Below are 23,085 nucleotides of genomic sequence, written 5' to 3'. Positions count from 1 at the left end.
CATTACGTTCTTGTTTTTATATTCTGGTTGTCAGGAAATGAATGCTGACTTTGCATTTGCCTTCCTTACCACCAACTCAACCTGCAAGTTAACCTGTAGGGAATCCTGCATGAGGACTCCCAAGTCCCTTTGCACCTCTGATTTCTGAATTTGCTCCCCATTTACAAAATATTCTGTTTTTATTCCTTCTACCAATGTACACTTCTCTACACTGTATTGTATCTGCCACATCTTTGCCTATTCTCTTAATCTGTCCAATTCCTTCTGCGGACTCCCTATTTCCTCAATGCTACCTGGCTCTCCACTTATCTTTGTATCATAAGACCATAAGACAAAGGAGCAGAAGTCGGCCATTCGGCCCATCGACTCTGCTCCGCCATTTTATCATGAGCTGATCCATTCTCCCATTGAGTCCCACTCCCCCGCCTTCTCACCATAACCTTTGATGCCCTGGCTACTCAGATACCTATCAATCTCTGCCTTAAATACACCCAGTGACTTGGCCTCCATCGCTGCCTGTGGCAACAAATTCCATAGATTCACCACCCTCTGGCTAAAATTCCACAAACATGGCCACAAAGCAATCAATTTTGTCATTTAAATTATTGACAGGTAATGTAAATGCCAAGTCTGCAGGAAAAAGGAACTGCCCACCCCTTCCCCCATTGAGCACATATGCAAACAGCGCTGCCACGAGAAAGCAGCATCCATCATCAAGAATGCCAATAATCCAGGCCTCGCCCCAGTTTGCTGCTGCCAGCAGGCAGGAGGTGGAGGACCCTCAGGTCCCACACCAGAAGGTTCTGGAATAGTTAGTAACCTTCAACAATCCAGCTCCTGAACCAGGTCAGACAATTTCACTCACCTAAACACTGAACTGATTCCACAACCTACGATCTCACTTTTGAGGACTACAACTCATGCTCTCCTAATTAATTATTTATTATTCTTAATTTTTTTTATTTCCTCTGTTTGTCTTCTTTTGCATGCTGGTTGTTTGTTAGTCTTTGTGTATAGTTTTTCACTGATTATTTTGTATTTCTTTATTCTACTGTGAATGCCTGCAAAAAATTAATCTCGGGGTAGTATATGATAACGTTGAACGTGAAAAGCTTTCTAAAATCACCTCGTGCCTTACACCACCAGTCACTGGCAGCCCATCAGAAATATTGTTTTTGAACGTACTGTAGACTATGACAGAAATACAATTACCTGGTCCATCTGAGTTAGGCAGGACAGATGTGGTAGCAATTCGTTTACATTCACCAGGAGGAAACTTGGCATTCTCTCCCTTACATACTTGTATAACTCGTCACTCACGTATGACATTGTGCTTTGTCTTTAAACCTTTGAAAAGAAGTGTTAGACTTTTTTTTTCTGAATGCAGTAGTCAAAAATAATCATGATTTATTACAGAACTCACTGGTAAGACAAAACATCCTTAAAGTAAAGCAAACAAAATGGCATTTGTGATGTGTGTGCCTGTTAGTCAGGTCAGGCTGGACTAACTCACCAGAGAAATTTAAATTCACATAACTAAATAAGGTGGAATTAAAAAGTTAGCATAGTTAATAGTGACCATGTTGTAAACACCAATGGGTTTCTAGATGTTCTTGATACACCTGGAGGAATTCTGTCTGAGCGAGCGGCGCTACATGAGAATGAACTCCACTGTGCTGCAGAGAACAGGCGGAAGCTGCAAAAGGAGAGACATAACAACCAAAAGACCCAATCACTAACCACAGCCACCACTTACTCTTGCCCACACTGCACCAGATTATGCAGATCTCATATTGTCCTCTACAGGCACCTGAGGGCCCACTTATAGACAACTCCTTAGGAGAACATCATACTTGGACTCGAGTGATCGAGACAAAATCACCATTCTCTTCAGACTTAGTCATTCAGAATTGAGGAAGGCTTGCTTTCACTTATAGAGTCATGAAGCACTACAGGAAAGAAGCAAGCTTTTCAGCCCATCTAGTCCGTGCCAAAGTTCCAAGTTGAGTGGATTCAAATATGTCTGATGATGGACCCACAGCTTCTGCCACGGGTACACAAGTCTTCCTCACCATTTACATTCAGCTTCTGTATGCTCACAAAGAACGGGTCCCAAGTAGGTTCATAATGGCACTCAGAACACTCCCCCATTCTGAGACATCAAGGACCAGGGCTTCCCAGGAATTAGTGAGGATGTCACTGTTTCCACAAGGGAACTTTGAGAATATCTTTTCATCTGTCCACCTGGTAATCCCTTGGCATGATGGAGCTCAGAATCATGTCTGCTTTGAGAATCTAGCGTCAGGCACAAGAATGATTGTTCATCCCATGGGAGCCGACTCCAATAAGTGCTTCATTTCCAGATGCTACCATTGCCAGTGGATTTGGAGGATTTTGCAGAAGCAACAGTGTTGTTTTGAGATGTATTCTGTAAGTAGACACAACTTAGAAGCATACACTAGGCCAAAGGCAACTTCTGTTAGGTTTGTGGTCTTGATCTTCAAAATTTGTTTACCTGAAGGCTCTGCAGGCACAGCGAAGGTGAGGGTAAATCTCATCATTGATGTTTGCATTTGTTAAGGATATGGGAAGTAGTCTGTATTATCCAGCCTTTTGTCATGGATGTCCACAGCTAGAGAGTGTAGGTTGGCAGAGGACCTTTGTTTCGTGGTTGTAAACCATAAGGTCCAGTGACTCAACTGTTTCATGGAAGGAGTCAACAGTGACCTGGAGTTTGGTGTATTCACCAGTGTCATAGAGTCATAGAAAACTACAGTATAGAAACAAGACTTCAGCCCATCTAAACCATGCCAAACTATTAATCTGCACCTGAAACATAGCCTTGATACCCCTCCCATCCATGTATCTATCTATCCAAATTTCTCTTAAATGTTGAAATTGAACTCGAATTCACCACTTCTTCTGGCGTTTTGTTCCACACTTTCTACGCCCTTTGAGATCCCACTCACGTTTCCTTTAAACATTACATCTTTCACCATTAACCCATGACCTTTAGTTCTATTCTCACCCAACCCCAGTGGAAAAAGCCTACTTGCACTTAACCTATCTATACCCTTCATAATTCTGTACACCCCTATCATTCTTCTACACTAGGGAATAAAGACCTAGCCTGTTCAACCTTTCCCTATAATTCAAGTGTTCAAGTCCTGGCAACAACCTTGTAAATTTTCTCTGCACTCTTTCAAACTTATTGATCTCTTTCCTGTAAGTATGTCAGCAAATACTCCAAGTTAGGCCTCACCAATTTTTTTTGCAACTTCAACATAATATCTCAACTCCTGTACTCAGCAATTCGATTTATGAAGGCCAACATGCCAAAAGCTCTTTACCACCCTATGTACTTCTGACGCCTCTTTCAAGGAATTATGAATCTGTATTTCCATATCCCTTTGATATACCATGTTCCTTGGTGCCCTACCACTCACCATGTAAGTTCTACCCTGGTTTGTCCTCTCAAAGAATAACACCTCATACTTATCTGCAATAAATCCCATCTGCGAATTTTCAGCTGATTTTTCCTGTTGGTCCAGATCCCGTTGCAAGTTTTGATAGCCTTCTTCGCTGTCTATTGGGCCACTAATCTTGGTGCCATCCACAAATTTGCTGATGCAGCTTACCACACTATCATCCAGATCATTGATATAGATGACAAACAGCAACAGACCCAGCACCGATCCCTGCAACACTCCACTGGTCCCAGGCCACCAGTCACAGAGACAAACCTCTACTACACTCTCTGCCTTCTTCCATGAAGCCAATTTCTTATCCAATTTACTGTTTCATCCTGAATGCCAAGCGACTGACCTTTTTGACCAAAGTCACATACAGGACCTTGTCGAAGGCCTTGCTAAAGTCCATGTAGACAACTGCCAATGCATCAATTTTCCTGGTAACTTCCTCAAAAAACTCTAAAAAGGTTGGTTAGACACGACTTAACACATGCAAAGCCATGTTGACCAACCCTAATCAGTCCCTGTCCATTCAAATACTTAGATATCCAGTCCCCTACAATACCTTCCAGTAACTTACCCAATAATGATGTCAGGCTCACTGGCCAATAATTTCCCGGCTTATTTTCAGAGCCTTTCTTAAACAATTGAATAAAATTAACTATCCTCCAATATTCTGGTACTACACCCATTCCTAAAGACATTTTAAATATCTCTTTTATAGCCCCTGCAATTTCTCCCACAAGGTTTGAGGGAATATCTTGTCAGGCACTAGGAAGTTATAGTATCCACCCTAATTTGCATCAACACAGCAAAAACCTCCTCTTCTGTAACCTGTATACAGTCCATGACCTCACTGCTGTTTTCCCTCACTTCTATAGCCTTTGCATCCGTCTCCCAAGTCAATACAGATGCAAAAAGAATCCATTTAAGATCTCCCCCATTTAAACTGGGTCTATGCATAAATGACCACTCTGATATTCAGGAGGACCAATTTTGTTGCTTGGTATCCTTTCCTTGATATCTATAGAAATCCTTGGGATTCTCCTTCACTTTGTCTGCTAGAGCAAGCTCATGCCTTCTGTTCACACTCCTGATTTCCTTCTTCTGTGTTCTCTTGCACTTGTTTTACTCAAGTACCTCATTTGATCCTTCCTGCCCATACCTGCTATGTAGCTCTTTACCATGGCCTCAATATCTCTCAAAATTGTGTGTCATCAGCACGTGACTGCTCGATGACTGAAGATACAGAGAAAACTCTTCAGTGAAGTTAACAAAGTTGGACAGGCACCTGTTGGTCCAGTAGATGAGCTCCCATCCAGCAGAACTTTATTTGGAGGTGAGGCAGAGTGCTCATATTCCTCAAAACCTTTCTTATCCATGAATCTGTCCAAATATCTTTTAAAAGTTGCAATTGCATCCACCACACACAAAATGCTGGAGGTACACAACAGGTCAGGTAGCATCTATGGTGAGGAACAAACAGTTGGCATTTCGAGCTGAAACCCTTCATCAAGGCTGAAAAGGAAGGGGGAAGAAACTAAGATAAGCAAGTGGGGGGAGGTGCCCTCTGGTGTCCCTTCTCCTTCCTTTTCTCCTATGGTCCACTCTCCTTTCCTATCAGATTCTTTCTTCTTTGGCCCTTTACTTTTTTCACTTATCACCTCCCAGCTTGTCACTTTATCCCCTCTCTCCCATCGATCTATGTTCCCTCTCACCTGGCTTCACCTAACACTTGCCAGCTTGTACTCCTTCCCCTCCCTCCACCTGCTTACATAATCATACTGGAGGTTATATAGATTTAGTTCTAGATAGGTTGCATCACAGCCTGGTACAGAAACTCCAATCCTCAGGAAGGCAAAAGACTACAGAGAGTAGTGGATCCTGGAGTAGTATTTTGGAAACAGCAAACAAAATTCTTTTGGTAGTCATAGATGAGAATTGTCATGAAATTAAGATTCTGAATTGGAGGAAAGCCGATTTCAATGTCATAACATAGGTCCTGGCAGGAGTAACCAGAACGTAGTTACTTCTAGGTTAGTTTACCTCTGTCAAGTGGAAATCGTTCGAAGGTGAAGCAACATGTCCCTGGAAGTGTGGAAAGAGAAGGACATCATGACCAAGGAACCCTGAATGTCAAACGAAATCACAGGATGATCGAGGATGAAAGAAACATAGAGTAGGTTTGGAAAACTGAAAACTGTAGAGAAATATAGAAAGTGCAGGAGGGCCTTTAGGAAACAAATTGGGCGAGCAAAGAGGGAGCCTGAAAAGGCAGATATAATTAAGGAAAATTCGAAGGCATATTAAGCACAAGTTGATAACATGGGCAATGGAGGGCCCATTCTGAACCAAGTTAGCAATCTATACATGAAGGCAGAAGATGCAGCATTGTCCTAAAAGAATATTTTTAACCTTTAATCATGAAGAAGAAGGACTTCAGAGGTGAAGAATCCAAGGGGAAGGGCAGTGAAATTTTAGAAAATGCTATTACTATAAAAGAGGAGGTATTAGATGTCTTGGTAAACTTAAAGGTGGACACAACCTGTTGAGATGTATCCTTGGCTATGAGATGCAAAGATGTAAATATCCAGACACATTTTTAGATCTTCGTTGCACAGAGGTGAGGTGCCTTTTGAGTACAGCAAAGCAAATATTATTCCTTCGTTCAGGAAAGGTAATAGAATAAACCAGGCATTCTAGTCTAAGATCATCGGTCAGGGGCTTACTAGAAAGAAATGACAGACAGGATGAATCTACACTTGGAAAGGCAATGATTAATCAACAATAGTGAGTAAGAGTTTGTTGGTACAGATTCTGTCCGACTGAATTTTTCAGACAGGTCAAGAAATTTCAGTTGGAAAGTATCTTATCTGGATGCATAAAAGCTTGGTATGGCAATTGCTCCGCACGTGACCTGAAGAAACTGCAGAGTGCGGACACAGCTCAGCAGATCATGGAAACCAGCCCCACCTCCACTGACTCTACCTATACTTCTCATTGCATCAATAAAGCAGCCAGCAAAATCAAAGACCCCACCTACCCCAGGCATCCTCTCTTCTCTCTCACATCAGACAAGTGATACAAAAACCTGATAGTATTTAACACCAGGATCAAGGACAGCTTCTATCTCACTGTTATAAGATCATTATCTAGTTCTCTGGTACAATAAATTGGATTTTAACCTCACAATCTATCTCATTATGATCTTGCACTTTATTATTTATCTCCACTGAACTTTCCCAGTAGCTTTATTCTGCATTGTTATTGTTGTACCTTGTTCTATCTCAAAGCACTGTGTCATGGTTTGAACTGTAGTATGCAAGAAAAGTTTTTCACTATATCTTGGTAAACGTGACAATAATAAACCAATTCCAATTCCAACAGCAATTCAAAATGTATTATTGAGGGCAGTGTGGCTACCTTCAGTACCGGATGCAAATTTCGCCCAAAAGGTCAGAGTCCGTGAAATACAGGGCAAGTTTGTTCTTAATATTTAAAGCAAATGTTGATTAGTATGGGTGTTGAAAGTTATGGGGAGAAGGCAGGATAATGAGGTTGAGAGGAAAAATAAAGCAACACGATCAAACGGTGGAGAGCCTTGATGGGCCGAATAGCCTAATCCTGCTCCTATGGTCTACGTTAGCAAACTGGCTTGGTAACAGAGGCAGAAGGTAATGGTGGAATCGTGATGCGAGGCCTATGTCTTATGGTATCTGCGGGAAGTAGTGCTGGGACCCTTACTCTTTAGAACATAGACCATCACAGCACAGGAACAGGGCCTTCGGCCGCAATGTTGTGCCAAACCAATTAAATTAGCAATCAAATGGCCAACTAAACTAATCCCTTCTGCCTGCAGATTAGCAATTTAGATGTTTATGATACATGTTAGCAATTTAAATGAGAATTTAAAAGTAGGAGCAGGAGATAAGCTTACAGATGACTCAAAAATTGTGTTACATAAAACATAGAATAGTACAGCACAGTACAGGCCCTTCGGCCCACAATGTTGAGTGAAAGTCTTTAGTTACAGGATGACACTGATTAGTTAGTAAAATGGACAAAGCAATTTCAGACAGAATTTAATCTTGTTGATAGTGAGGTGGTGTATTTTGGGAGGACTAATAAAGATAGAGTGTACATAATAAATGGAAGATTCCTAGGGAGTACTGAGGAACAGAAGAAACTTAGCGCTCAATGGATCCCTGATGGTGAGGAATGGGATGTGTTTTGATGTTGTTCTATTGCTTGTTGTGTTCTGTGTTCTTCTGCTGAGCATTGTAGATACGCTATGTTGATGCCGGAATGTGTGGCGACATTTACGGGCTGCTCCCCAACACACCCTTAAGTTTTGTTGGTTGTTAACACAAGCAACGCATTTCACAGTACGTCTTGATGATAAATAAAATGAATCTGAATCCCTTCACTGGCTGGTTTGCAGGCTTCCACAGTACTCAGAAGATTAGGGGAAAATACATAACACTGGTTAGGCTACAGCTGGAGTACTGTTTATGAAGGATGTAATGCACTTGGAGAGAGTGCACAGGAGATTCACAGCGATGGAGCATCTTAGGAATGTGAAGAGACTGGATAGGCTTCATTTTTTTACCCTGGAATGGAGGAGGCTGAGGGGGAACTTGATAATTATGAGGGGCACAGACAGCAGTTATCTTTACCCTTTCGTGGAGGTGTTTAAAGCACAAGGGAGCAGGACCCCTCACCAGGACTGGAAAGAGAGGGGATAGAAGCCAGAATAAGGAGGTGGGGGATGGGGAAGGAGTACAAGAGGGCAGGTGATAGGTGGTAGCAAGTCTAGATGAGCCCATGGTTGAGGAGTCAGAGAACAGCAGAGATCTCAGTGGGGGAGCAGTGAAAGAGGGTCTCACCAAACTCATGTTGAAGAGAAGATTTAATACATGTTGACTCCTTCCCTTCACCTGACCATTTATTCTGGCTTCCTTATACCGTATTTCCTTTACAGGACTGAAGAAAGGCCAACATAGAACTGACTCCACAACCTACAGCTAGAATTTCAAGGACTATAATACTCACTATTATGTATTTCTTTTTTATTTCTTGCACAATGGTTTGTCAGTCTTTATAATTTAGAGCTTTTCATAAATTCTATTGAATGTCATTTTTTTCCCGTAAGTGCTTGTAAGAAAACTCATCTCAAGGTAGTATATGGTGACATATCCATACTTGATAATAAATTCACTTTTAACTTTGAACTTTGTTAACACCTCCCCATATATGTTGTCTGATCCGTCGAATTCCTCCAGCATTTTGTATGTATGCTCTGGATTTTCAGCATCTGCAAACCTCTTGTGTTTACCATCTTGTGAAAAAAGGGGATGCAGTGGATGTTGAATATTTGGAATTTCAGAAGGCTTTTGACAAGGTGCCACACATGAGGCTGCTTACCAAGTTAAGGGCCCATGGTATTACAGGAAGGTTACTGGTAATGGTTAGAGCACTGACTGATTGGTAGGAGGCAGCGAGTGGGAAGAAAAGGATCCTCAAAAGGGGTGGGTGTTGGGATCGCTTCTTTTTATGCTGTATATCAATGATTTAGTTATGAAATAAATGGCTTTGTTGCCAAGTTTGCAGATGATACAAAGATTGGTGGAGGGGTAAGTAGTGTTGAGGAAACAGGTAGGCCGCATTAGACCGATTAGGAGAATGGGCAAGAAAATGGCAAATGAAATACAATCACGAGGAAATCTGCAGACGCTGGAAATTCAAGTAACACACACACAAAATGCTGGTGAACGCAGCAGGCCAGGCAGCAGCATCTATGGAAGAGGTACAGTCAATGTTTTGGGCCGAGACCTTTTGTCAGGACTAACTGAAAGAAGAGATAGTAAGAGATTTGAAAGTGGGAGGGGGAGGGGGAGATCTGAAATGATAGAAGACAGGAGGGGGAGAGACGCAGCTAAGAACTGGAAAATTGATTGGCAAAAGGGATACGAGGCTAGAGAAGGGAGAGGATCATGGGACGGGAGGCCTAGGGAGAAAGAAAGGGGGAGGGGAGCCCAGAGGATGGGCAAGGAGTTACAGAGAGAGGGAGAGAGAGAGAGAGGGAGAGAGGGAGAGAGGGAGAGAGGGAGAGAGGGAGAGAGGGAGAGAGGGAGAGAGGGAGAGAGGGAGAGAGGGAGAGAGGGAGAGAGGGAGAGAGGGAGAGAGGGAGAGAGGGAGAGAGGGAGAGAGGGAATAATAAATAAATAAATAAATGAGGGGTGGGGTACGAAGGGGAAGTGGGGCATTAACGGAAGTTAGAGAAGTGAATGCTCATGCCATCAGGTTGGAGGCTACCCAGACGGAATATAAGGTGTTGTTCCTGCAACCTGAGTGTGGCTTCATCTTTACAGTAGAGGAGGCCGTGGATAGACATATCAGAATGAGAGTGGGATGTGGAATTAAAATGTGTGGCCACTGGGAGATCCTGCTTTCTCTGGCGCACAGGGTGTAGACGTTCAGTGAAATGGTCTCCCTGCCTGCGTCAGGTCTCGCCAATATATAGAAGGCCGCATTGGGAGCACCGTACGCAGTATATTATCCCAGCCAACTCACAGGTGAAGTGTCTCCTCACCTGGAAGGACTGTCTGGGGCCCTGAATGGTGGTAAGGGAGGAAGTGTAAGGGCATGTGTAGCAATTGTTTCGCTTACAAGGATAAGTGCCGGGAGGAAGATTGGTGGGAAGGGATGGGGGGGGCGATGAATGGACAAGGGAGTCACGTAGAGAGCGATCCCTGCGGAAAGCAGGGGTGGGGGGGGTGGGGTGGGAAAGATGTGCTTAGTGGTGGGATCCCGTTACAGGTGGCAGAAGTTACGGAGAATTATATGTTGGACCCAGAGGCTGGTGGGGTGGTAGGTGAGGACAAGGGGAACCCTATTCCTAGTGGGGTGGCGGGAGGATGGGGTGAGAGCAGATATGCGTGAAATGGGGGAGATGCGTTTGAGAGCAGAGTTGATGGTGGAGGAAGGGAAGCCCCTTTCTTTAAAAAAGGAGGACATCTTCTTCGTCCTGAAATACAATGTTTGAAAACGCATGGTCATGCACTTTGGTAGAAGAAATAAATGTGCAGACTATTTTCTAAATGGGGAGAAAGTCCAAAAATCTGAGATGCAAAAGGACTTGGGAGTCCTTGTGCAGAACACCCTGAAGGTTAACTTGCAGGCTGAGTCGGTGGCGAGGAAGGCAAATGCAATATTAGCATTCATTTCAAGAGGTCTAGAATACAAGGGAGGGATGTGATACTGAGGCTTTATAAGGCACTGGTGAGGCCTCACCTTGAGTATTGTGAACAGTTTTGGGCCCCTCATCTTAGAAAAGATGTGCTGGCATTGGAGGGGTGTCAGAGGAAGTTCACAAAAATGATTCAGGGTATGAAAGAGTTATTATACGAGGAACATTTGATGGCTCTGGGCCTGTGCTCGCTGGAATTTAGAAGGATAAGAGGGGCTCTCATTGAAATCATTCAAGTGTTAAAAGGCTTCAACAGAGTTGATGTTGAAAGGATGCTTTTTAAAGAAAGGTGGGAATAGGACAAGAGGGCACAGCCTCAGAATAGAGGGGTGTCCATTTAAAACAGAGAGGCGGAGAAATTCCTTTAGCCAGAGGGTGTTGAGATTGTGGAATTTATCACCACAGGCAGCGGCGGAAGCCAAGTCATTCGGTGTATTTAAGGCAGAGCTTGATAGGTTCTTCGTTGGACACTGCATCAAAGGTCACAGGGAAAACTGCAGGGAGTGGGGCTGAGGAGGGAAAAAAAGGGATCAGCAATGATTGAATGGTGTAGAATTGATGAGCCAAATGGCCTAATTCTGTTCATAAGTCTTATCTGTTACCCCATGGTGGAGTCTCCTCAAGGTATGCCTACCCTGAAGAAGTTTAAATATTCATATTGTAAACACACAGTGGTGATGTGAACTCTTTGTAAACATGTACTACCAGCCAAGAGAGATGAGATGCAGTATGCAGCCTTTCCATGACATGCCTACAGGCATGAATGAGCAGCTCAAAAAACAACTGACCAGAAAGTAGAGACACAAGAGATTCTGGGATCTTGAGCAACAGCCACAAAATGCTGGAGGAACTCAGCAAGTCAGGCAGCATCTATGAAGGGAAATAAAATAATCAACTGTTTATTCCCCCCCCCCCCCGCCCATAGATGCTGCCTGACCTGCTGAGTTTCTCCAGCATTGTGTGTGTGTTGGCCAGGATGCAGACTTGGATCCATTGTGACACCATGTATTGGTACTTCACCATGGGAAATGGTCACAAAAATATTTAGATAATGTAACAGTTTTCCCTTTCAGAAACTATCATTTGTTTTCATAATCCAGCTTTGTTGCATTGGATCCTGGTTTTCCACAGCTGATCAGACACATACACTCACACTCACTCCCCTTCAACAGAGGATCAGATAGCTGATCATCAACCAGGAACCGTGTGGTAAAAAAGCGATTCAAATCCAGGAAGTTGTTGTCGAACAGTCAACCCAAAAACTAATCTGGATTTCCTCCCAGACCAAATCGGAAATAACCTTCCTGTGTTTCTTTAAATTGTATTAAATAAATTTAAATATAACACACATCCAAATATTTGGCAGAGTGCAGCAGGAGACACGTCAGGGCTCACTTCTGGTGGAAGGAACAATGTCTGCCGGATATAAACAGGCCGATGTCTGGCACAGGTAATATTTACTGCGCTCACCTGATGCTTTACGACCTTTCTCATCCAAATTGGTGGTGCATGGAAAGATTCCGCTTAACCGCTCGATCCCGGCGTGTTGGATCAAATGAGAACGCTGTTAAAGAAGCAAACCTTCGGCTACTAAGCGAGGCTGGCCTTTGTACCTCTACCAACTGGTCCGCCCACTCACCCCTCAAACCCTGTGTTGCCCTTAAAGCTTGCGCCAACTTTGCCGACGAGGACCCGAATCGGCCCCGCGTTCGCCCTGGTGTAGTTCCAAGTCTCCGGTTCGGTTGCTCTCTTGCCCCAGATCGTCGAATGGCAGCCAGCCCTCTCCCATTCGCTGCTCGTCTCACCATTCACAGACCGGCAGTCCCTTCGCTGCAAATCATGATACAAGTCCGGGCAGCCGGAAAACGTTGAACCATTTATGGTGCATGGGAGCAAGAGAGCTGCGGCAGGGCTAATTCGCGCAGGCGAACTTTCAGGCAGAATGCACTCTATCCTTCCGCCCCATTCAGACCCTCAACTCTCTGATCCTTTACGCCGTGATGACACAACTATTGTTGACAGAATTTCGGATGGTGACGAGGAGGCGTGAGCTAGATCAACAGAAAGAAAATGTTGGAGGAACTCAGCAGGTCAGAAGGTCTGGGAAATGATTGAACGCCGAGGTTTCCGGCCGGGACCCTTCTTCAGAACGGGAAAGGAAGAGGGAAGGCGCCAAAATACTAAAGTGGAGGGAGGGGAAGGAGGACTAGCTAGATGAAGCCAGGTGAGTGGGAAAGGTAAAGGACTGGAGAAGAAGGACAGGGTAGTGGAGCATGGGAGAAAGGGACGATGAGGGCACCATGGGGGGGGGGCAATTGGCAGGTGCAGAGAAGAGTTAAGAGGTCAAAGTGGGGAATAGAAGAAGATGGAAGGGGGAGGGAGCAAAAAAAAAATTACCAGAAGGAGATAATGATGTTCATGCCATCGGGTTGGTGTGTACCCAGACAGAAGATGAGGTGTTGCTCCTCCACCCTGAGGACGGCCTCATCGTGACAAAAGAGGAAGGCTGACGTGTTGGAGTGGGAATGGGCATAGAAATTAAAATAGTTTGCCACTGGGAAATTACACTTTTGCTGGAGGCGGCAGAGGTGCTCTCCAAAGCGGTCCCCTCAGTTTACGTCGGGTCTCACCAGTGTAGAGGAGGCCACATCAGGAGCACCAGATACAATAGACGACCCCAGCAAATTCTCAGGTGAAGTGTTGCCTCAGCTGAAGGACTGTTGGGCCCTGAATGGAGGTGAGGGAGGAGGTAAATGGGGATGTGTAGCATCACTGGCACTTGCAGGGATATATGCCAGTAGGGGAGGGACAAATGGACAAGTGAATCCTGAGGGAGCGAACCCTGGGGAAAGTGGAGAGAGTGTGTGTGTGTGGAGGGTAAAGACCTGTTTGGTGGTAGGATATCGTTGAAGATGCAGAAGTTGTGGCAAATGATGTGTTGGATGCGGAGGCTTATGGGGTGGTAGGTGAGCCCAAGAGGAACTTTATTCCTGTTAAGGCAGCAGGAAGGTGGGTGAGCGCAGATGTCCAGGAATAGATGTGATGTGGGTGAGGGCAGCTTCAATGGTAGAGGAAGGGAAACTCCATTCTCTGAAGAAGGAGGACTCCCTGATATCCAGGAAAGGGAAGCTACATCCTGAGAATGGGCGGCAATGAAGGAACTGAGAAAGGGGAATACCGTTCTTACAGGAGTCAGGGTGGGAAGAGGTATAGACAAAATAACTGTGGGAACCAGCTGGTTTATATAAGATATCAGTAGACAGTTTGTCTCCAGAGATGGAGACAGAGTGATTGAGAAAGGGGAGCAAGGTATCAGAAATAGACCAAGTGAATTTAAGGACAGGATGGAAATAGGAAGCAATGTTGATGAAATTAATGAGCTCAGCATGGGTGCATGAATCAGCACCAATGCAGTTGTTAATGTAGCACAGGAGGCATTGGGGAGCGTTACCAGGGAAGGTTTGGAACATGGACTGTGCTATGGAGCCAAAAAAGAGGCAGGTATAGCTGGGGCCCATGGTTACCCGTTGAGTTTGGAGAAAGTGGGATGAACGGAAGGAGAAATTGTTGAGGGTGAGGACCAGTTCTGCCAGACAGAGGAGGGTGGTGGTGCGGGGAACTAGTTGGGTATTTTGTTGAGAAAGAAACAGACAGCTTTAAGGCCTTCTTGATGGGGATAAAAGTGTATGGGGACTGGACATCCATGGTTAAAGTGAGGCAGTCAAGGCCAGGGAATTGACAGTTTTTGAGGAGATCAAAAGCATTTGAAGTATCATGGATATAGGTGAGAAGGGACTGAACCAAGAGGTATAGAATGGTGTTAAGGTATGCAGACATGAGTTCAGTGGGGTAGGAACAGGCAGAGACTATGGGTTTACCCAGGCAGTCAGGTTTGTAGATCTTGAGTAGGAGGTAGAAAGGAGCAGGGGCGGGTAAGGGAACTAGTCAGTTTTCCAGCGTTCATGAGATTCGAAATCGTGTTGGATCCTGAGTGGGGTCCTTTTCAAGGAGTCAGTGGGAGGTATCTGAGGGTTGCCACATGTTCTCGACAAGGTCGGGGTCAGTCAAATGCACTACATCAGCACCCCTTTGTCTGTGGATTTGATGGTGCGTTCAGAGGGGTGGAGGGTTCAAGGAGGAGTGAGGAGTACTGGAGTCTTGTTGATGTCTTGTTGGCAATTAGAGAAGAAAAGATCCAGAACAGGCAGGGAACTAGTGCAGGGTGTCCAAGAAGAGGAGGAGGGTTGGAGATGGCAGAAGGGGTTATCAGTGCAGGGTGGGGAATCCTTGCCAAAGAAATGGGCTCAGAGACGGATGTGATGGAAGAAGAGCTGTCCATCGTGACGAGCACAGAACTCTCTGGTGTGCTGCTGAAGGGGGACAAAGGTAATGTCCTTGTTGAGGACAGGACATTCTGCCTCAGAGAGGGGAAGCTTGGAGGGAATGATAAAGACATGGCAGGGATTAAAACTGGGATCAGAGGGGAGAGAGGAGTTGATGGCATCGGAGGAGGGTTGATCAGCTGGTTGAGTCATGTTGCAACAACAACCTTGTACTCATCATCAGTGAGACCAAGGCATCTGGTTTAAAATCTGGTTTAGGATGGTGCAACCGAACACGTGCAACGGCTCACTGGTGGTCCAAGAGGCAAGGAATTTGACTAAAAACATTACTAATAACACCTTTTCTGAAGTAATTTGTGGTCAACTATCATCGCAAACAATGAAGGAGCAAGCAGAGGCGAAGCTGATTTGAAGGAGGGGCCATGCGGGTACATCGCAGTATGTTCAAAACGTGGTTTGCAGACGGAGTTGGTGTCACTGTTGGAGTTGGAGTGACCATTTGGAGAGGGGTCGATGTGGAAAGTTTTCAATGTCCGTCCACTTAACCTGGGTGCGAGGTTGGATCACTCCAAGCGCCAGGCCGATTTGCTGATATCGAGAACGGTTTTGGGCTGTGCGGCCCAAGCGTGTCGCTGTGCCAGCATCCGGGTCCTGGACTGAGACTGGTCAGAGCATTGGCTGATTGGTAGGAGGCAGCAAGTGGAAATAAAAGGATCCTTTTCTGGTTGGCTGCCAGTGAGTAGTGGTGTTCCGCAGGGATCAGTGTTGGGAACCACTTCTTTTTATGCTGTATATAAGTGATTTAGATGATGGAATAATGGCTTTGTTGCCAAGTTTGCAGATGATACGAAGATTGGTGGAGGGGTAGGAGTATTGTCAACAGGCAGGATGAAGAAGGACTTAGACAGATTAGGAGAATGGGCAAGGAAGTGGCAAATGAAATACAATGTTGGAAAATGCATGGTCATGTACTTTGGTAGTAGAAATAAGTGGGCGGACTATTTTCTAAACGAGGAGAAAATCCAGGAATCTGAGATGCAGAGGGACTTGGGAGGCCTTGTGCAGAACAGTCGAAAGCAAAGTCTGGCCGGAGCCTTTGTGGCCCACAAGGCCGGTGCTTATGCCGGTGGCGTGAAGTGACTGAGAGTACGAGACTCCCCCCCCCCCCCGGATAGGATGCCAGTCTATCTGCTGGGTGGACTGGAGCAGTGTGTGGTTAAGTGCCTCGCTCAAAGACACAACACGCTGCCTTGGCCAAGACTCTAACCCACGACCTTCAGATCGTGAGCCCAACACCCTAACCACTTGGCCACGCCTGAAGGTTAACTTGCAGGTTGAGTCGGTGGTGAGGAAGGCAAATGCCATGTTAGCATTCATTTCAAGAGGTCTAGAATACAAGAGCAAGGATGTGATGCTGAGGCTTTATAAGGCACTGGTGAGGCCTCACCTTGAATATTGTGAACAGCTTTGGACCCCTCATCTTAGAAAAGATGTGCTGGCTTTGGAGAAGGTCCAGAGGAGGTTCACAATAGGGTAGTGATTTTATGTATTGCACAATACCGCTGCCACAGAAGAAACGGAATTTCATGATGTCTGTAAGTGATAATAAACCTGATTCTTATATGTCTCTGTTGTGGACTGAGATTGGGAAGAAGGCAGGGAGAGGGGAATCATGGTTGGGGAAAAGGGGACGGGAGAGAGGGTGGAGCAGGAAGCACCTGAGGGACATTGTGCAATGATCAATAAACCAATTGTTTGGAATCAAATTACCTTGCCTGGTGTCTCAAGGCTGGGTGTGTCGCACCCTCACCACATGCCCGCCCCCCTCCACTCTGGCACTCTTTCTCTGCCACCTGTCCCACACTCCTCTCATGGTGCTCCACCTTTGCCATTCACAACATCCTTTGCTCCTGCCAGATTTACGAACTCATTTTCCACTCCACATTGACAAATACTTACTGTGCAAAAGTCTTTGCCACCCTAGCTACATTTATATGCCAGAGAGTTTTGCACAGGACTGTATGTCAGTGACATTCCACTGGATTCTTATTCTGATTCTGACTCTGGGTGGCCCAGGGACATTCATATCTCCCACTAATAAAACCTGTAATTTGTACAATTATGGGTAGTTCTTTATATACCTGCCCTTAAGTGCCTGCAATACCACTTTCACAGACATACTATTCATTCTACTGATATTCATATCCAAGTACAGTACGTTATGTTTTTATATATCTATAGCAATCTATAAGGTCAGTGCTAATCCCCATGGTACACCACTTGTTACAGATTTCCAGTCAGAAAAACACCTATCCACCATTACCCTCTGGCTCCTCTCACACAGCCAATTTTGGATCCAGTTTACTAATACTTCATGGATTGCTTGTGCCTTAACCTTCTGGATAAGCCTATCATGTGAGATTGTCCAAAGCCTTACTAAAGTTCATATTTTAAATAACATCTGCTGCCTTTCCTTCAACAATCTCCTCAGTTAACTCCTCAAAAATTAAAGTCAGATTTGTGAGATTTGGTTTACTCTGCACAAAACCATATCAACTTATCCGAACCACTCCCTGCCTGTCTAATTGAGACAAATCTTGTCTCAGGAACTTCTTCAGTATCTTACCTACCACCGGGGCTGTAGTTTCCTATTGCCCTTTTTGAGCAAGGGGATAATGTTAACCATCCTAGAGCCTTCTGTAGAAGCAAAAATCTCTGTCAGAACTCCTGTGATCTTCTTCCTTGCTTCATTTAGCATCCGGAGATAGATCCTGGCTGACCCTGGGGACTTATCCACCCTAACGCGCTCTAATATTTCTAATACTTCCTCCTTTCTGATACAGGATATCAGTGTACTTTTATCTTCCCATGCTAGGGAGGGACTGCTATCCTAAAAAATGAAATCAAATCAAATTCAAATTTAATTATCATTCATCCACACATGATTACAGCTGAACGAATCAGCATTCCTCTCTAGCCAAGTTGCAAAACTTGATGGTGCATTTTCCAGCAGTCTGTAGACCAACACATGCTGGTCGGGCATCAGGGGGAAGTACCAACTAGAGAGGCCAACCCCCAACTGAGCATGAGCCCCACACTACAGACCTCCAGTATCTCCTCTGCTGGTCTGCAGCATCAGGCAAGCCCACGGCTTGGTGCTTTGTCCTCGCTACAACTAAGGCCATGCAGCTCCCCCACCATCTGTCACGCCACAGAAAAGGAAACCATTCCTGCAGCATCTTACATTATCAATGTCCAACAGGGTCTTGCGATCACAGGAGAAGCGCCCAAGAAAATCATCCATGGTTTTGCACACCAACTCCGATGCCTTCCTGTAGCAGGCAGCTCACTGATGGGGTAGATCTGCAGTACCTAAAGTTCTTGGAGCCCTTTGCACTTGTAAAGTTGACATTTAAAAAAGAAAAAAAAACCAGCAACACACATCAAAGTTGCTGGTGAACGCAGCAGGCCAGGCAGCATCTCTAGGAAGAGCTACAATCGACGTTTCGGGCCGAGGCCCTTCGTCAGGACTAACTGAAGGAAGAGCTAGCAAGAGATTTGAGAGTGGGAGGGGGAGGGGGAGATCCAAAATGATAGGAGAAGACAGGAGGGGGGAGGGATGGAGCCAAGAGCTGGACAGGTGATTGGCAAAAGGGATATGAGAGGATCATGGGACAGGAGGCCCAGGGAGAAGGAAAAAGAGGATGGGCAAGGGGTATAGTCAGAGGGTCAGAGGAAGAAAAAGGAGAGAGAGAGAGAAAAAAAGAATGTGTGTATATAAATAAATAACGGATGGGGTACGAGGGGGAGGTGGGGCATTAGCAGAAGTTAGAGAAGTCAATGTTCATGCCATCAGGTTGGAGGCTACCCAGACGGAATATAAGGTGTTTTTCCTCCGACCTGAGTGTGGCTTCACCTTTACAGTAGAGGAGGCCATGTATAGACATATCGGAATGGGAATGGGATGTGGAATTAAGATGTGTGGCCACTGGGAGAAAAAAGACACCTTTGTCTTCCAAGGTGTATCCGCACGTGCTACCATCTTACTGGAAAAAATATCTATCATGATTTTCAATAATGCAAAATCCTATTTCCCATCGAATACTATGTTATGTGGAGAGGCATTTCTAAGGAATGTTTTTCTCTCAACAGTAATGATTGTATCGTAGCTGCTGCTGTGTTGTGGTGGCCTCTGCCTTTCAGTTTCCAAAGCAAATCTCTTAAATGACCAGCAGCTGTGTTTGAAGTGACTACAGATTCTGGTCCCCTTCCAGCCTTCACTTTGAATGGGGATGCACACTTTTTAAACTCATATCAAACATAGATTTAACGAGATAACTCACTACAAGTACACACGGCCATTTAGGTTTACAATTTTCTGACCTTGCTTCAGCGATCTTGAGGGTAAATAGTATGGAAAATACTTAAAGAAGAAACCACGAGACAGTAAACTGAACTTAATGGTGCTAAAATAAAACAGCCAAACTCTGCATGTCTCAATAATTCTGTTAAAATAGGCAAAATTTATTCACATTTATTTAATTATTTTCCACACATCAATTCCACAAAAGTTCATTATATTCCATTTCCTGGATTTTTGGGTGGTGATTTGTGAATTCCGTAAGGGTGTATTTCTGTAACCAGAAAGGCATAATTCAGGAGATGGCTTTAACCCTTCTTTAACTCTCCAGTCTCCATGTGCTTCTGCCTTGTAAAACAAATGAGAACTCTTCACTTTGGAACTCACGCATATTCTATGGCCTGTGCATATACTGTCTCTTGTCCCTGAGAGGACCTGTCCCTTTCTTCACTCCCCCATGCTTCTCATCATAAAGGTTTCAGGATTCTCCTTACTCCTACTTGCCAAGGACACTTCATGGCCCCTTTATGCCCTCCTAATTTCTTTCTTAAAAAATTCAAATTCAAGCTTAATTATCATCCAACCATACAGCCAAATGAAACAGCGTTCCTCTGGGGGCTAAAGTGCGAAACATACACAGCACATTCAAAAAACATAGCCACGCAAAAAGACACATATATAGTCCAAGACCCTGTGTGACATGTCCCGCAATTTGATTGTACAGGTTCCCGGCAGCGTGCAGCTACTGCAATCCAGCCTGTCATCCACCGATTGAACACCAAAGGCAGCACTGATTGGAGAGGCCAGCCTCCAATCGAGCATGGACGCCACGCTACACTGCCTTCGTTGTCACTCTCCTTGACTGCAGCAGCAGGCAAGCCCGCAGCTTGAGGCCCAGTCCTCACAACAACCGAAGCCATGCAGCTGCCATGCTGCCTGTCGCGCCAGCAAACAAGGGAAACAGGCCTGCAGCATCTTACATTATCAAGGTCTTGCAATCGCAAGGGAAACATCCAAGACAATCACCCACGGTTACACTGCACGCCACCTTTATGCACCAATTCTGATGCCTTCGATTAGCAGGCAGCAATACAGTCTGCACGCAGATCTGCTCCTCCAACACACCAGTCAGCTCTGCTGACACCCCAGGCAACTCCTCCGATCAACAAGCTGCTCACCGATGGGGTAAACCTGCAGTACAAAGATCTTGGAGCCGAGCACCATCTTGCAATCATAAGAAACACATTTAACAAAGAAAAAAAAACCTTCGGTTGACCCCCGAGAGGGTGCCATCTTACCTTAGCAGTAAGAAATATTTCCAATATCCCCTATAAATGATTCATTTGATAAATAATTGCAATACTTAAAACATGTTTTCTTCTTTTCCTTAATCAGACGTTCAATATCCTTCATTAACTAGGTTTTCTAAACTTACACCTCTGCCTCCTGCTCATTCAGGGACTTGCTGACTCGAATACTTATCAGGTTTAAGTGCCTACGACCTATCAGGAAGGAAGATCCCTTTTGGAGCAATGACCAGTGTTCCATAAAGACCAGTGTTCCATAAGCTTCAAGGTAGTCATGGGAAAAGATGAAGTTATACTTTGAATTTGGGCTTTAAAAGGGGAGGTGGGGAAGATAAATTCAAGACTGAAGCTTGTTCAACATGTACATTAAAACATAATGAAACGAGTCATTTGCGTGAACAACCAAGGGTGTACTGGGTCAGCCTGCATGAGTCACCTCACATTCTGGCGCCAACATATCATGCCCACAATTCTTGGCAGAACAACACAGAACACAACAAGCAACAAAACAACAACAGCTAAACGAGCCCCAATTCTTCCTCCCACTCAGACCCATACACAGTTCTCTAATCCCAAGACAGGCCGTCTTCGTCGGCCTCCAGCCTCAACTGGACTTGGATTCGGACTTGGACGCACAGTCATTGGGCCTTCAACCACCGCAGCAGACTCGTGAAGGTTTGCATCCTCAGTAGGTATAGCAGAGCTACATTGAGAGCAGCTGCTAAAGGGGAAAGAACATCTGATAAATGAACACACATCAAAGTTGCTGGTGAACGCAGCAGGTCAGGCAGCATCTCTAGGAAGCGGTACAGTCGACGTTTCGGGCCGAGACCCTTCGTCAGGACTAACTGAAAGAAGAGCTAGTAAGAGATTTGAAAGTGGGAGGGGGAGGGGGAGAGGGAGGTCCAAAATGATAGGAGAAGACAGGAGGGGGAAGGATAGATCCAAGAGCTGGACAGTTGATTGGCAAAAGGGGTATGAGAGGATCATGGGACAGGAGGCCTAGGGAGAAAGAAAAGGGGGAGGGGGGAAACCCAGAGGATGGGCAAGGGGTATAGTGAGAGGGACAGAGGGAGAAAAAGGAGAGAGAGAGAGAGAGAGAGAGAAAGAATGTGTGTATATAAATAAATAACGGGTGGGCTATGAGGGGGAGGTGGGGCATTAGCGGAAGTTTGAGAAGTTAATGTTCATGCCATCAGGTTGGAGGCTACCCAGACAGAATATAAGGTGTTGTTCCTCCAACCTGAGCGTGGCTTCGTCTTTACAGTAGAGGAGGCCTTGTATCTGATAAATGAGATGTGTTTATAAACAAGATAAGAGAGTTCAGAGTCAACATGCTCTTGACTATTTTACATAATAGTACTTGGTTAATCTTTAATGATTTCCGGAATTTTGATGGAAGTGCTGCATTGCAGTAATGAAAGATTATGGAGTAGAAGGAAGCATATTGGCACGGATAAGAGATTAACTGGAAACAAGGAGTCGTATAATGGGCCTCTTTCTGGTTGGCAAGATTCAACAAGTAGTGGACCCTTGGGGCCTTTGATGAGTTTCAGCTTTTTATAATTTCCATAAATGACTCAGATTAAGCGTGCTAAATTTTTAGCTGACACACAGGTGGCTGGTTGAACAGCACATAGGAGACTACAAAGGGATATAGATAGGTTAGGCGAATAGGCAAGCATCTGGCAAATGATGTATAATGTGGGATAAATGTGCAATCGTCCACTTTGACAAGAAAAGCAAAAAGTTAAATTGGTTTGTTATTGTAATATGTACTGAGGTACAGTGAAAATCTTTGTCTTGCAGGCCATCCTCTACAAATCATTTCATTACAATGTTTAAAGTAGATTTGTATTCAAAGTATGTATATATTATACGACCTTGAGATTCGTCTCCTAAAAGTTAGACATGAAACAAAGAAACCCAGAAGAACCCATTTAAAAAAGACCATCAAACACCTAATGTGCAAAGAAAAAAAATCATGCAAACAATGAACGCAAGTAAATTGCTTTCTGAACTGAATCCAGAAAGAGAGTCCTGTCCACAGACCCTTAGTTCAGCGCACAGCAGGCCAGCGAGCTGAACCAGCCTGTTCCCAGCCCCTGATCCCTACACCCTGACCCTTCCAATCTGGCTCGTCATCCAAGCATTGGGTTCAGTTGCTCCAACAGGCCCTGAGGCCTGGATCCCATCGCCTCCAATTCGGCACGGTGCTTAAATCGATCAAACTTCAGCTCTTTCCTTGCTGCCTCGCCTTGCCTTGCTTCTGCCACATTGAATTACCTCCAAGTCCAAGGGGAAGTTACAAACTATTGCTTGAGATGATCGTTTGCCAGAAAACAGAGTGATTAAC

The 23,085-nt window shown here is 44.9% G+C and overlaps 1 protein-coding gene across 3 annotated transcripts in view; it reads right to left on the bottom strand.

Annotated features, from left to right (window-relative positions):
• The window catches only part of mavs (mitochondrial antiviral signaling protein), a 63,480-nt gene extending 50,888 nt beyond the window's left edge, over positions 1-12,592 (bottom strand). For all 3 annotated transcript variants that reach the window (XR_011885818.1, XM_072256685.1, XM_072256684.1), the window contains exons 1-2: positions 12,190-12,592; positions 1,213-1,347 (exon numbers count right to left, since the gene is read on the bottom strand). Coding sequence is in view for 2 of the 3 variants with exons in the window: in XM_072256685.1 (XP_072112786.1) it covers positions 1,213-1,329 (117 nt within the window). In the remaining variant the exon portion in view is untranslated. The remainder of the gene's footprint in view (positions 1-1,212; positions 1,348-12,189) is intronic.
• Positions 12,593-23,085: the final 10,493 nt, after the last annotated feature.

Source organism: Mobula birostris, chromosome 4 (assembly GCF_030028105.1).
Source record: "Mobula birostris isolate sMobBir1 chromosome 4, sMobBir1.hap1, whole genome shotgun sequence".
NCBI classification, from domain to species: domain Eukaryota; kingdom Metazoa; phylum Chordata; class Chondrichthyes; order Myliobatiformes; family Myliobatidae; genus Mobula; species Mobula birostris.
The sequence above is the reverse complement of the archived record's forward strand: the minus strand, read 5'-3'. Positions and strand labels throughout refer to the sequence as shown.